The sequence below is a fragment of the Manis javanica genome, chromosome 13 (genome assembly GCF_040802235.1).
Source record: "Manis javanica isolate MJ-LG chromosome 13, MJ_LKY, whole genome shotgun sequence".
Classification (NCBI taxonomy): Eukaryota; Metazoa; Chordata; class Mammalia; order Pholidota; family Manidae; genus Manis; species Manis javanica.
The window spans coordinates 35,453,194-35,469,271 of NC_133168.1; the positions used below are offsets into that span (position 1 = coordinate 35,453,194).

The following is a 16,078-nucleotide window of genomic DNA, read 5'->3' on the forward strand; positions in this document are numbered from 1 at the left end:
AAGGGTAGAGAAAGGGAAGGGACCAGAATTTGGAAATAGCACTCAGGAAAGACTTCAAACTTTTCTGCTGTGTTTCAAATTTGGGAAAGGATAATGTTTTTTTGTATTACTTGGGTACTTACAAAATAATTTTAAAATGACATTTTATTATGGAAAGATAATTTCCTTGTTACCTAGCAGATTGAAATTTATTAGGTGAGGAGCTACTTCTCCAGCCTCACAGTCTCCAAATGGCTACACAGAGTGCTTGCTCGATTTCATTTCCCAAAGGAATTGCACAAATTCCTCGAATATGTCAAATAAATTTTTTAAAAAGCTGTCAAGTGGTTCTGCACATATTTTTAGGAATCAACCAGCTGTTTGTGTGATTTTATGTTGAAGGATATATTAAGAAGTGTTTATTTTCACTACTTGCATTCATATATTTTTCCAAAAAAGGTTGAAAAATACCTTAATAAAGGAGATAATAAGGTCATAGAAGGAGACAGGAATATGGAATAAAAGGATCAGGATACAAGGTTATCATTCCATCATGCTTTTTTGTCATTGTCTGATAACAGGCAAATCAGCCTCATTATCATGTCTGCACAGTGAGGGGGTGGATTTGTGTGGTCCCCAAGGTTATCTGTCTGGTGCTTTGTGAGAAATGATAATATAATGTGGCAATGGGCCATCTTGCTCTCTCTTTTGCCCTGGAAGTAAAAAAAAAAAAGAGACTTTCCTGTCCCTCCCTGTCAGTACAACTTTTGGGTTTTTTTTCAAAATACATTTTGGAGGTGAGTGCCATTTCAATAAGGGAAACCTTGCATTTTAGACCCATGTAGGGCAATTCCATGTTATAGTGTGACCCATAGCATTTCATAGTTGATTAACTGCCTGTACTTAAGCCAGGGTAGCTACCACCGGGTGTGTATTATGTGTCAAGTGCTGTGATGTTTCACATACATTATTGCCTTTAATCCACTTAGTAAGGTTATGGGGTGTGTTTTGTTATTATCATCATTTCACAGATAAGCCAACAAAGCATGTGAATTACTAAGATACTTACCCAAGTAGATGTCACAACTGAGATTTGAGTTAGGATTGTGCAATTTGGATCGAGGCCTCCCAGAAACACCAAGTACTGCATCCTATAATGTGCTTATTTATGTGGGTCTGCTCCATACAAAACTGCTCTGGCTTTTGAAGATTTTTCAATTGGAATGAAATAGCCACTCTCCTTAGATCAATACGAACAGTTACTACTTAATGAAATCAATTGCCAATCACATATTCCCTTCTCTAATACTGTGCTCTATAATGATTTAGTTTCCTGGAAGGAGACATTTAGATTAAACTCTTGAATGGAGTTCTTATCTAGAAGGAAAAACAATTTCTTTGTCATAGTTTTCAGATAAATCGAACTGTTAATGGTCATCTGTGAAATCTAGTACAATTTTGTTTTCATTCACATTTTTCTTCAGCGAGTACACATTGCTCATTTAATGTTTATTGCTAACATTTGCCAAACAGTGTAAGTAAAATATTAGCCTCCAATTGAATTTTAAATGTTTCCTTCTTCATTATTGAGTAATTTCAGGCTTTCAGGTTTTCTGAATTTATGTGACAGCTCCTTTCCTTTCAAAGAGAAACAGTTCGATCACTTATATGATTTCTTAACAAATTTTTTTCTAGATCAAAAGGAAGTCAGAATGTAACTTTTTATCAGTAAATAGTTCGATATTACAATGTTTTTTGGGGGGGCCCTGGAAGTTTGCAGGATCTCTGCCTTAATAACTAGAACTGTTCTCTGAAAAATTAAGGATATGTATTACATATATACCAACACTCAAATGTGCACTGCTGCTTCTAAGCTCTTGAGATTCTGTTTAATTAAAATATATTAAAAATAGGCCTCGTTTAGATTGATCAGGAATAAAGTTTGCCTTTGTCTACAAAAGAAATAGTTTATTTTATTAAATCACATAATACTATGTGCACACTAAGATGTCAGACAAGTATGTTTAACCTCCTTAACAGAAGTTTTAATTAAATTACCTTTATGGAATGTTCTGTGTGTCCAGAATCTAATCGCTGTAGTGCTTACACTACAATGGCACAAAGAAAATTGCCTTATGGAGCTTAAATAGAAAATAAAAATCTATCATGCAATTAAAGAAAAATATGAAGAAGAGTTGGAGAATGTGAACTAGAACATAGCCGTTGTCATATTCAAAGGAGAGAAAAAACAGAAAAAGTGGGAATTAAGCTGACCCCTCAAAGCAGGTTTGAACTTAGAAAAGCAAAGCAAAAGTCAGTTTTGAGGTGATGGCGTAAGGTTGATAGTGAAATGGCTGAACAGCAGACATGCTGAGCAAAGGCGCTTCAGAAGGAACGAATACATCATGTTGCCAAGGAAGTGAGAGAAACCTGCACTTTGCATTCAGAGTTCACGTGGACTCTAGCCCCAGACCTCCTCTGAAGTTCACTCTCTGCCTTTTCTGTGCTATTCTCTCTGCTGGGTTGCTCTTCCTTCCCTCCATGACCTGCTGAAATGTCTCTCTGACTAAGGCCCAATCCAGATCCCATCTTCTCTTGACTCCTCACCGTAGCTGCCTGAGAAGGTGTAAGTCATTTCTTCCCCAGCAGCCCTGGCATGTTGATTGTCTGTCTAGCCCATCCCACTTCAAACTACACTTAAATCACAGTTACTTCCTCAACCTTGAGGCCTTCTTGCAGGAAGAACTACATCATCTGGTATCCTCAGTGCCAACACAGTGTCGGCCCCAAGGAGGCAGTCAATTAAGTGGATCGTGAGTTTTAGAGACTAGTGGGAAAAATATTTCTCTACCTACATTTCCTATTAGTGTCAATAGAGTCTGCAGTTATAGAAGTAGAAGTTTTGTTTTTATTGTAGACTTAATGTATCCTAAAGAAAGCAGAAAAATATCCTTTCAAAACTTTAATATATACATATATATTTACAAATTATATAAAGACTGAATTCTTAACATTTTTAAGACTTTTTATGTTAACTGACAGTTATTTTTGATTTTTGGATTTAAAGCCTTTATATTTAAGTATTTAAAATGTATATCTGATTATCATTTTAACATGACTGTGTTTGTTAATTCAGGAAAACACCCAAGATGTATAAACTTGTTGTACTTGTAGAAATTTGACGGAGGCATAGTGAAAGAGGTGAAAGGAATTGGGCCACCAGAGAAGAAAAAGACAAAGTCCCACCTAGAGTAGGAAGTGAGCCATACCCAGCATTATTCCTCTTTGAATCCTGCCTGCCCAGGTCCCCACTGCTTTGCTTTCAACCTGAGACCCTGCCCACTCTTTACAGAATCTCAGCCTGTATTGGGTAGTGAGGTTCAGGCAGCTGTGTCTGGGTCTTCTGTATTCTGCATCTCATGGTGGATATTGTAGAATGAAGACTGGTGCCCATAACAGACTGCTTATTATTTACCTTCATTTGGGAGCTGAATTTAGTGTAGCATGTATGTGCTAAAATACTGCCCTGACATTCTGTTAGGCTACATACTCCAGAGGAAAAACCAAGTTAGAAGAAACAGTGAAAGTTCTATTCCAAGGTTTTGTTTGGTAAAGAACTGTTAATTGAGCCTTGAGTCCTCAATGGGAGGCAGGTTTCCTTAAGACATTCATAGTAATTGAACCCTGCTATCTAGTTTATGTCTCCATCGTTGCTCTGTTACTGTTTCTGATCTCTGGGTGTTTGAGACCTGGAGAAGTCAATTTTCCTTTTTTTAAAGGAATAAGTATTGGCACATCTCTGAGCCTCCTTTTGCCCCATTTTAGTTTTCCTGGGTTTTTTTTCCAGCTTTTCTTCTGGAGGAGGTGGGAGACTTCAAGTCAGGTTAATCAGCGGGTGCACTTCCTCTGGTAAAAATAAAACTTCCAAGATGGTTTTATGCCTGGCAAATACAGTTAAAAACTATTTAAGATGTAACTTCCAGAGTATCTCTTTGAAGCTAGTCCAAAAATTGTCTCATGTTTTACCTGGAGACATCTTTAATTTGTGGTACCAAGGAAAACATTCCTGTTTCTCATGCAGCTAATTTGTAAGACTGCATTTAGGCAATAATGTCTTTATTTGTCCCAAGCTATAAGCTGTTTAGGTCCCTCTGATGATGTCATCGTGTCATCATGTGCATTTCTTGGATCTTACTACTTTCTCTGACATCAGCAAGGGAAACTATTACGAGCTGTTAGGTTCCAGCCCTTACAGTGTCTTGCTGTAGCCCTGGCTATTGCTCTTTGAACCAGCACATCAAGTGAGCCTGAAAACATTTTATTCAGAGACTAAAAATAAAGTGTGCCAGAATCATGAAGTCAATGGCAAGGGCAAATTTAGACTTGTTTTAACAAGGTGGTAAAGTGAAGAGAACCCTCTTCTGGCTCAACAGAATACTCTTAGAGAAACCAGGCTAGAGAACAGTTGCAGGGCAAGTACATTGTGAAAAAATACATACAGGTATTTATATTGTCCAGAAAGCAGTTTTGTAACAAAAGATTTTTTAGTATTCATTCTGCTAGAAAATGAATTACCTTTAAACAAAGTCTCTCAAATTAGTGATTTTCTTAATTACTTGAATTACTCTTGTTATTACCTTATAATACTGAGTTACAACTGTTATTCATTGCTACTGTCCTATAAATATAAAATACAATAGTTGTACCAGAAATCAGCAAACTTTTTCTTAAAGAACCAGATAATAAAGATTATAGGCTTTATAGAGATACTTATATAACCATCTTAAGATATAAAAATGTTTCCTAGCCTTTGGGCTGTGGTTTGCCAACCTTGAGTTTTTATGATCACCTAGTAAATGTTGTCTGGTAGCTCTCCTCTCACACACTCCTTTCCACAATTATTAATCCTCCATGTCTGCCTGGCATCAAGAATGTAAATATGAATGTAAAGACAGTTCCTTTCTGAAAAACTTTCACAGTGGCAGGGGAAAGAAAAACACAGCAACACGCTTACTGGAAGTGTTGATCATTGTGTGGTGTGATGAGTGTCATCAGTGACGTCTCAGAAGCTGCGTGACTGGGTGAGAGTGTCAAGGGCTCCACACAGAACATAACCTGTGACAAGCCACAAAGGTTCCTAAGCAGCAAAGGGAAGACAGTGCACTCCAGGAAGGGAAGTGATCTATTCCGTAACTAAGACAGTTATTTTGGGGTTTTTCATATCTTAGTGTAAGATCTCAGTTCCCAGATAGTAGCATAGATAACGTCAGCTCAGTGACTAAAGAGAACTTGTGCAAAAATTCTGAGGAAAAGTAAGTTACTCAGTAATTACAGAGCAAAATAGGTATACTCCTTAACGCATTTGACTTGTTTCTTCTGAACATTATTTTTCTCTAATAGATACTGATCGCCAAGTAAGTTAGGCCTAAAACACATAGTTTTAGACACATAAGCCATGAGGTTATATACCTTGTATAGGTGAGGAGGTTACATGTGACATCACACAAGCTTACGTGGAGTAGGATTCTTGAACACTGCATTCCATTTCCAAGTTTGTTATTAACTGTGATACTGAGCAAAATGTGTAGTCTCTACTAATTCATATTTAACAGGACAGGCTGAAGATGCTGTAACTGTAATTAGAATGCATATTGATAACTACTTTTTTCCTCTGCAGATATCTAATTTGATGTGTCCAAATCTCAAACTCCCACTTATTCAAATTCCAGCCAACCCAAAGCCCCTGAACTATGGTATTATCTAATAGTGCACGATATAAAAAAAAGTAGGGACTTATGGCATCCTTGAAGTTGTTATATGGTACCCAAATGCCATACCACTGGAAAGGCAGTATTTCAGAGGCTCTGAAAGCAGACCGGCTGCATTCAAATCCTGGCTCTGCCACATTGTAGATCTGACTCTGAGCAATTTTCTTAGCCTTTCTGTATCTCAGTTTCCTCAACTGCAAAATGGAAATAATATAGGATCTGTCTCACAGGGCTGTTACAAATAAGGATTAAATATATAAGCAGTTGTAAAGGTCTTAGAATCATGTTTAACAAAAATAGACACTCAAAGTATATCAGTTTTTATTAGAAGTAAAGACAATTATAAATAATTCCATTTATAAAATATGACACTAAGTTAAAACCATTTAAATGTTTTAAAATAAGTGTTAATGCCATCGGAAATAGCTCAAATATGATTCTGAACAGAAAACAGGTGAAGTGCACAGTAAAATGCAGCAGTGGTGGCAGTGTAAGACTAAGGCTAGGTCACGTGGCTCCCTGGCTAGGCCGCATGGGTCCCTGACTAGATCACGTGGCTCCCTAGCTAGATCACATGGGTCCTTGCGGCGTTTGCCTCAGTGTCTTGGCACACTTACTCGGGGGAGAGGGGGAGCCCACTGCCCCTTAGGAAGTGCCGCTGCCCTGAAACCAGCATACTATTGGGAAGCCCAAGCTAGCTAAGTGAAGAGATGTTTCTCTAGACCCAGTGACATCTAATTGGCACACCCCAAGTAAGAACCACTGAGCTAAACCCAGTCAACCAGCAGAACCATGAGATTTGATCATATGCTTGTTTTAAGCCCCTGTATTTGAGGTGATTTGTTACACAACAATAGAAAACCCAATATAGGGAATTACCTATAACAATATATTTTATAAGAAAAGCAATGATTTAATCTTTTTAAATAATGTTATTTTCAATGTAGTTATGTTTTGTATGTGTTTTTAAGTTGTGTATTTGGTAATTTCCAACCTACGAATTAAGTTAACAAAAACAACAATTCTTTAGCCATCCTAAGTAAATGTAAATTTATTAGATTTAGGATGTATACATGTAAAAAGAAGTACAGGTGGTGTTTCAGGACTTATATTTGTGTAAAAATTCTATATCACCATTCCTAAGGAATCTCCTTATTTCTAAGACGTATCTGTAATATTTTTCTTGACGTTGGCAAAGGGGGCAAATTGGAATCCTTCCTTTACGAGACTGTCCTAATCTGGGAAATCTCAGTCTATGGTTCTTAACCTCCTGGAGTCACGTGTCACCGACCCCAAGAGGCCTGCCTCTGCTGACGGCGCAGACACACACGGTTACATCGGCAGGCAAACTTGGAGACACTGCTGGGCTTCATTCGCCCACTAAGACCCACATGTATCCTTCAGCATCTCTGATCCGCTTGGACAACAGCTTTGAAAACTCTAGCCATAAATCATGCAAACAGTAGTGATACAGTTAACAAAAAAACAATTATTCTGTAATGATAGAAACAGTGATGTGGCACAATCATCAAATTAATATTTTTAATATTCAAGTTGTACTTACTTTGTTTTACCACAAGAGGTCCCTAAGTTCTGAATGATGTTTGATACATTCAGGCCATTTTATGTGCATATGCAACACTTCATTATTATTTCCATGACTATATTAACAAAATTTTTTTATATAGAAAAGCAATCTTTATTCTTTAGAAACTAGTTTTTAAAATTTTACTTTAATTCCACCTGGATGCAGAAAATATCCCGATCTAAGACTGTAAGAGAAGTAGAAAGGCCAGGAAAATGAGTTACGTAAAGTGTCAGTGAAGTAGAATTCTTGAGGTAAGTGAAAAGCACAGGCTACTTTGTGAATTGAGAACAAACAAGGCCATTCCTTTCTACCCCAGGTCTAAATTCCTGTCTTGTCCAGGCAATGTTAATCTGTCAGTATATAATTAAACATGATTTTTTTTTCAGTTGGGAAAGAATGGAAGTTACTTTAGATAGATGACTTTGATAAATAATACATGAATAATGTAATTTTCTTTCACTCAGTTAGATTTATTTTGAGTAATCATAAGTGTTCCTGTGCCTGCCCCTGCACTAATTTACATATTCCTTCATTGAATGAATGTTGCCTGCCAAGCAGAAAGACTCCTTACCTTTAGGAGTGTATGGTCACTTTGGGGGATGATTGAATAGACAATTATAATCCAATGTAGTATGTTTAACATAACTTCCTTTGGTTTAATAGCTTGATTTATTTCAATAAAGATATGATTGTGAGTTACAGACAATACTGTATTAAAAACTTTAAAATTGCTAAGAGTTTAGATCTTAATTGTTACCACCACAAAGAAAAAGAAATGACAATTATGTAACGTTATAGAGTAGTTAGCCAAAGCTACGGATATAGCAGTATATACATGTAGCAAGTCAACATGGTGTATTCCTAGCATGTTACATGTCAATTACATCTCAATAAAAGTAAATTTTAAAAAAGATGAGTTTGTACTTGCCAGAATTATGCCTCCTGTTCCTTTAATGACTTGAGGCTACAAGGGGATGAAATTATTTTTCCCAGCAACAGTCAGTGATCTTTTATAGTAAAAGCATAATCTACCATTAGATGTACAGGACTTGTCTTTTTTTAGTTTGCCCATGCCAGTCAGGCCTGTGAACAAAACAAGGGCACCCCTATTATTCCACCAGAGAAAATTTTCTTCAACTGCACTATTTCGTTCACACTCTTTTGCACTAGTCTTATTAAGGGAAACTAAAAAAATTAATGTAGGCTACAATTTTTAAATACTATATTTAAATGTATATGCTTCTCTTTCCTTTTGGCTTGGAAATGGAATAATAAGCGTTCAACAGTAAGTTACATTTCAATCACTAGATGGCATGAATCACATACAGCCAGGGAGAGAAAACCGCCTTTTTCTCAGCAGTTTCTGAATACAGGCGCTTAAGTTTATAAATGTTTTAGCAGTATATACTACAAATCTTTTGTTATCCAGCCCATAGTATTCCTACTACTACAAAGTTTTGTTTTTCTGGGTGAAATAATCTTACATGACTCCCTTAGGTATACTAAATTTTGAGAAATACAGCCTCTGCCATTACTTTGATAGTCACTCACTCCTCAGACTATTCTTAGCTATTTAATTTTATTTTTTTCTTTCTTAAATTAGCCCTTTCTTACTAGTACCTTCTCTTCCTTAATAAACAGAAGATATATTTTAATTTTCTAAGGGCTATTACATAGCTTCTGGTATATTGAGAGATCCTAGAGATTTCACACACAAATGTCTTGTAGGACAAAATACGAGAAGAGCAAGAATTTTGTTTTTGTTCTTGGTCTCCCGATGTCTGAACATTTTCTTTCATTAAGTTATTTTTTTGGTCTGGTTGTGATTAATTCTGCAGTATAGTATTTTTCTGAATAGAGCCTCCTATTCTGCTCTAGGGTGGAAACAATAGATACCCTTAATCTTTAGGCTGTTATTAAATGGAGTCATTTTACATGACCAGAAGACATCCAGAGTTTGGGTGGCACTTAAACTGATGGTTAATTCAGTGTCTTAGTCAGAAACCAGGTGATTTACTCTGGGCCCCAGGCCACTTTCAGATGTCCTCTCTGCCATCCCTTGTACATCAGCCTTGGGCTTTGTGTTGAAGGAAGCTGCTGCAGTGTTAGGTAGACCATGTAACCATAGCAAAGTCCAGAGGAGAAGAGGGGATGTTCTCATATGCAGATTCCTTCCTATCAATGGTATACCTCATACCAAAGACCGTGATTAGCAGAGTTCTCAGGTCCCATAGGCTGTGCCTGGGTCTCCTGCGCTCCCTAAACAGTTCATTGGCAGTGGGAGGAATCCCCATAGTAGGTTAGACTGACAGAGACCCATGCCTTTCCTGAGCACACAGCACAGAGGAGGATAAAACCAAACAAAATCAGAGTCCTCACCAGCCAAGAGGAGGGAGAGTGGATTTGGGCAGGTAGACAACAGAATTTGCTACCATTTCTGTTTTTGTTCTGGTTTTCTTGCTTATAGGCTTTTCTTTCCTGTCCTGATATTCTGAAATGTAATTTTCCTTTCCGTTCTCCCAAGTGCTTGAGACTGTACAGAACCACAGGTACAGCCCTTCTCCCCTGCAGTGTGCCTTTTGGCGCGGGCCCTCTCACTGGCTGTTTTGTTTGCTTGCGTCCTTTTCCTAGCAGTTAAAGGAAGTAAGAACTCGGGTTCTTTACCTACTTGTTAGTGCTTATCACGTCCAGAGAACAGTATCTCTAAACTGCTTTATGAATCTAGTAGCATTTCGGCCAAAGTTGTCTGCTAAGTACACACAACTTTTAAGGCACCATTTCAGGTGAGCACTGTGGGCGACTGACCAGGACTGTTGGAGACATTGGCACCATCTACCTCAGAGCTCAGGCCGACCCCTTGGCCTCTCTAAAGTCTCAAAGGGACAGAACCAACAGGCCCATCCCGGTGACACAAGTCCTTCAGCTTTCACTGTTAACTTCTGGCCTTTTCTGGCTGGTTTTTCCATTTGACATCTCAACACCTCTCACAAGCTGTAATAGACTGGCTCTTGTAGTCTGAGCTCCATCTAGGACAACACTGCTGTGACTCAGGAACACCGATGCCATGTTGGCTGCTTCATGCCAAAGGTGCAATCCTGGTGTACCTGCGTATTTATTTGTTATCTGTATTCAGCAAATACTTGTTGAATGATTGAAAGAATATTTATTAATTAGCACTTCAAGTGCAGTAAGGTTTTCTCTGATTTGAAAATATTGATATTGTGTTTATGTTATCTGTCTTAACAGTTCATCAGTTCTTGTCAAATAGACAACAGATATTCTCAACTGACATTTTCAATCATCATGTTTTTTAGGTAAAGAAAAAAGGATTCTTAAGAAGTAGTTAGTAATGGCATCATTGCTAGACTGTTTCATACCTAATTTTTATCCTTTTAATTTTATTGAAAGCTTTGAGGGATAGGAACTTGAGAATATACTGAGTAAAAAAATTTTAGAAAGAAAAATCTCCTTGATATTTTTGTTTTTCAGAAAACTGTGGAATATATTTTCCAGAAGTAAAAAGCGATCCAGGCAGATATTTACACAGTTGTCCTGAATCTGTAAAAAAGTGGCTTCGACAGCTGAAGAATGCTGGGAAAATTCTTTTGTTGATTACCAGTTCTCACAGTGATTACTGTAGACTTCTCTGTGAATATATCCTTGGGTAAGTGATGGGCCATTCTGTTTTCATAGTCTCACAAAATACTGAAAGGAAATTGGTTCACCGCTTTTTTCAAAGTGCTTGATCATATCATATTAAACAATGCTGACTGACAAGTGATTGTTTCTCTTAACATCCCTCAACATCAGCTGACAGTGACATACCCCAAGTACATTTTAGCAAAGCAGTATTACTGGCAGGCTAGTATGCTCGTAGCCCACTAATGGTCTAGACTTTAGATTTTCTGAAAGGTGAATGGGACACTGAGTTGTAACTTATACTCCCTGACACATACCTGAAGTACAGCCCCTCTGGCCATTATAGTGTGGAGCTATGTACTTCACCATTTAGCACAGTGAGGGACAGAATTTACTTCCATGAAAATTGAGGCAGTAAATGCATAGACTTAAAATAAGACAGACATGGGTTCAAGCTCTGCCTTGCGACTTATTCTGTGACCTAGGGTAGGTTCTGTAACCTCTCTAAGCTTTAATTTCATTTTAAATATGGGACAGTAATACCTCATAGGTATGAGGGGAAGCTTAAATACAGCATAATAGGTAAAGTATTAGGCACAGTAGTTGGTAGGTTTCAGTATGTATGAATATTTATTTATGCCATTCTTGTGGGCAATACCAGGGATTATCCATGGTCAGAGCCAGATTCAAAAATGGGCTAGAAGATCTCCCCTCAAGTTTCCTGAGATTTCAGCAAATACTGAATTGCCATGATTATGAAGCAAATTTTATCCTCAAAAATGACTTCTGGCCAACTTCCTTAGCATCCTGACTTCCATATTCCTCAGCACATGTGGGTTTAGATTGGTGTGTGGTATCTATGTAATGTGTGGGTGGGTTTTCTGTTTTCTGAATAATACATAGGCTTGGGATTCTTGAAGTGAATTAAGGCCGAAGTCCTGGAACCTTACAAGGTGCCTCTTAAAAAAGCATTTGCTGTCCTGGTTGTGGGGCCCTGCTTCGGAATAAACACTCAGGAGTCTTCATTTCTTTCTTATTAGCATAGATAGCAAAAGGTTTTCTTCCTAACTTAATTTCTCCCTAATGTAGTCTAGATTTTGAAAAGTATTCTAGAATGTTAGGTAAACATTCTCTCTCTGATATAAAAGAGAGTCCCACAGGAACCAGGACTGCCTTTCCTTTGCCATCCCAAATAATCCTTAATATAAGACAAAGTACAGTCTAAAAAATAATTATCGAAAAATCGCCATGTTTACCACACTGATTTTCAAAAGAGGCTGCTTTTTCTACATTTTGAACACCCTCTGAAAGATGCCTTGGTTGTTATGCTACTTTTCTGCAGAACCCATGTAAAACACAAATTATTAATAATTCCTAATGCTGATAAACCCAGACAAACTTAATGCCCCAAATTTGAAGACACAGCTTATGAATATATTAGCTGTTAGAAACTGTTGAATTCACCCACTATAACTATTACCACTGTGGGAAGCCAGCTCAGTATCCAAAGTTAATGAGTTTTAATGTGCTTTTCCCCCTCTTTTCATATTCAAGGTGTCAAGAGGGCTAGTTCTCAACTACCTTATATTTGCAGTGTAAGATTCACCTCAAAGTGTGTAAAAGCATGTAAAAGTTAATCAAAAGTAAGAAATGATGTTGTGATCATTAGGCAGAGATTAAGTTTTGTTTTATATGGACCTTTTCTAATTCCTTTAAGTAAACTTACAAAAAATATTGTTGCTTTTTAGGAATGATTTTGAAGATATTTTTGATATTGTGATCACAAATGCGTTGAAGCCTGGTTTCTTCTCCCACTTACCAAGTCAAAGGCCCTTCCGGACTCTTGGTAAGTTAATGTTTTGTTTCTTCTTTCAAAACTTGTCTATTCAGAGACTTAATAAGTACTCATTGGTTGATAGCCATGTGCACAGTACTGTGTTAAGTGTAACAAGGGGTATAAAAGAGATGCCAAGTCTTCTTTCCCCTTATGGAGATGCATTAACACACATGGCCAAGTCAGTAAATGCAGGGCACATTACCTGCCGGGAGGGAAGTGGCTGCCTGATGAACTAAATGGGAGGCCACCTTAGAGTGGCTGACTGGGGAAAGCCTGTCCAAAGGTCAGGTCTGGTTAGGCAGGACTTGAAGGACAGGTAAGGATGAGAATAGAGAAAGAGTGTCCCTGGACAGAGGCAAAGGGTCTGCTGAGAGTAGTTTTGGTTACTTCTAGTGACAGAGAAGAGGCCTGTGATTACTGAGAAAGGGTAAAACTAGGGAAGCAGGCCTTTCCATTACATCATGGAAATGGATTTTAGTTTTATTGCACTAGCAATTTGAATCTATTGCAGTTGAGGTATAAGAGTGACACAGAGACCTCTTTGGCTGCTGGGTGGGGAGTGGATTGGATGTGGAGAAGGATAAAGAAAAAGAGGAAGACCAAGCTATTGAGTGTGCCAGATGAGAGACTGTGGTTGTTTGGTCTGAAGAGGTAGTGCTACAATGGAGAGAATTAGGTTTAAGGTAACATTGTAGAAATGGAAAACATAGGGCTTGGTGATGCTTTAGAAGCAGCAAATGAAAAGAAGGGAGTAATAAGAACTAACTTCAAGGTTGTTGATGTTTCTGAACTGAGCAAACAGGTGAATGGTGGTACCATACAGCCATGAAGAATACAGAGGAAAAGTTTGTGTGGGATGGGGGTTATAACTATTAATAACTCATTTTTCAGTATATTAATTTTGAAATGCTTGAGAATTATCTAACTGGAGTCATGAGTTAGGAAATTTGATAGAAAGTCCAGATTCCAAGGAAACAAGTTATGCTCAGGATATAAATTTGGGAGTCATCAGCTCATAGATATTTAGAGCTATGGGCTTATATGAGCTCAAATATAGAGAGGATGTATATAGGTAAAAAGCCCAGACCAAGCTCTGACACACTCTACCATGAAGGTTAGAGAAGAAAGAGTACAATGAGATAGATTATAGTGGGAGAAACAGGAGAGTACAGTGTTCAGAAACCAGAGAGAGTTGTCAACTATGGCCAAAGTCAATAAAAAAAGGAAAGAGAAATGTTCATTGGAGTGGGTAAGATGGAGGTCCCCGGTGTCTTCACGAGCAGTGATTAGGATAGAAATCAAATTGCAATGTCCAGAACAGTTTATTGAAGGTGTTGGAACCAGTCAGTGTAGAAAACTATTATCTAGAATTTTAGCTATAAAGATAGTCAAAGAATTGAGGTTTTAGCTTGAAGACAATGGAGGATCAAGGGCATGAATTTTTTTCAACTGAAGGTGTTAAAATATGGGTATATGCCCATGAGAATGGACTAGTACAGTGGTTTTCAGCTATACTTTGCTGTATGTAGCAGTTTTGCTCCTCAGGACAAATTTGGCAATATCTGGAAACCTGTTTGGTTGTCACGACTTGGGAAGTGGGATGCTACTGGCACCTAGTGGGTAGAGGCCAGGGATGCTGCTAAGTAGCCTGCATCACCACTACCACCAACAAAGGATTATCTGGCCCCAAATATCAGTGGTGCCAAGATAAAGCAAACCTGGTCTAGTGTAAAGGGAAAGATTGGTGATATTTTTTATATTGATTTAATCTTACATAAGTCCTTGATATTAAGAAGTAATCTGTTATCAGGGATTGAAAGAATACTCTGTACGAAACTAGAAAAATAATTTAAATGTTTTTCTCTTCACAAACTTTTATTTGCATGCATAACTAAGTACTCAATAAATGTTTTCGTTTTAACTTTTATCTGCAAGGTTATCATATTTCAAGAAAATACCTGTTCTATACTAAAATTTCACCCAAACATACATACACATGTCAATAATGGAAAATGTTAACCAAAATTTTGAATTTGGACACCACAGATCCCTTAACTTAAATTGACAAGTTTCTGCATTTTATGCAGTATTTCTCTAATTGAAGAGTATCCATGTGTGATTACTTATTACATACATAAGTTTAAGTACTTATGATTTCTGTGCACCATTTTTTTTAGTTATATGGTATTGTAAGATAAATTCTAGCCGGAATAAGCAGGCAAAGAGAGGCAACAAAGGGCCAGGTAATTTATTTAAATACCCCCGGGTGAGGTTCTATGGCCTTCTTGCCGGAGGCCAGAGAAGTCACACCCGGTTAGGGAGGTGGGGCGCTTATAAGAGATCAGGAGGGGGAGGAGTGGGCAAACTATCTTAGGGGGGTGTTGAGAGGTATGATTGGCTAAAGGTGACATAATAGTCAACTAGAAACTTTTTTCTTTCCAAGAGGGAGGAGGCTGACATCCGGGTCTTAGCACATCAGGATGGAATTCAGGGAGAGCTGTCCCCTTTCCATATACGGCACGGACTTTGGGGTCTGGTCTGTTCTCCCCCTATGGCATCTCTGTTCTGTTTGCATGTCCTTGTTTTCCTTTCTCCAGCCTAACAGGTATCAAATTGGATTTGGGGGCTGATATAATAGTGATAGGTATCCAAACTGTATTTTCAAATATTACATTCAAAGACTTGATAGTCATATTGACTGAATTTATATTATGAAAATGTTATAAACCTTAACTTTAAAAATATGCAAATAATTATACCAATCTTTAAAATAGTTTTACATTTGGGTTCCACAAAAACTGTATTTTAAAAAGGAATCTACTGCTTTTCATTTTCTTTGTACTTTCAGAGACAAAAAGTCTAGAGGAAGTAGGACCTAAAGTCCTACCACCATGGTCTATAATAACTAATATAAAATGCCTGGGGCCTCAGAACATAAGAGATTCCATGCTCTTCCTATAGGTATATAGAAACATTTGCCTCAGTTTTCTCCCATCCAGAAGGGATTAGACTAGAAAATCTCTAAAGTTCTTTCCAGCTTTGGTTTTCTGGGCCTCTGATCTACAATATTTCAGTGGAAGATACACTGATTCATACAGTTTTTGGAGTTAACAAAAAATAGTTTACTCCCATTTAGAGTGCAGAAAAGATTGCCAGAGTATTAATAAAAAGATCATATTGCTCATAGTAAAGAATCTCCCATAATGCTCTGTTATTGTATCTATTTTGCGGCTGATTCCAATTTTTCACCCGCCTCACCCTCTCTTT

The 16,078-nt window shown here is 37.6% G+C and overlaps 1 protein-coding gene across 3 annotated transcripts in view; it reads left to right on the forward strand.

The window, feature by feature from the left end:
* The window catches only part of NT5DC1 (5'-nucleotidase domain containing 1), a 170,724-nt gene that overhangs the window by 114,884 nt on the left and 39,762 nt on the right, over positions 1 to 16,078 (forward strand). For all 3 annotated transcript variants that reach the window (XM_017677880.3, XM_017677879.3, XM_017677878.3), the window contains exons 7-8: positions 10,825 to 10,999; positions 12,723 to 12,820. In XM_017677880.3, coding sequence (XP_017533369.2) covers positions 10,825 to 10,999; positions 12,723 to 12,820 — 273 coding nt within the window. The remainder of the gene's footprint in view (positions 1 to 10,824; positions 11,000 to 12,722; positions 12,821 to 16,078) is intronic.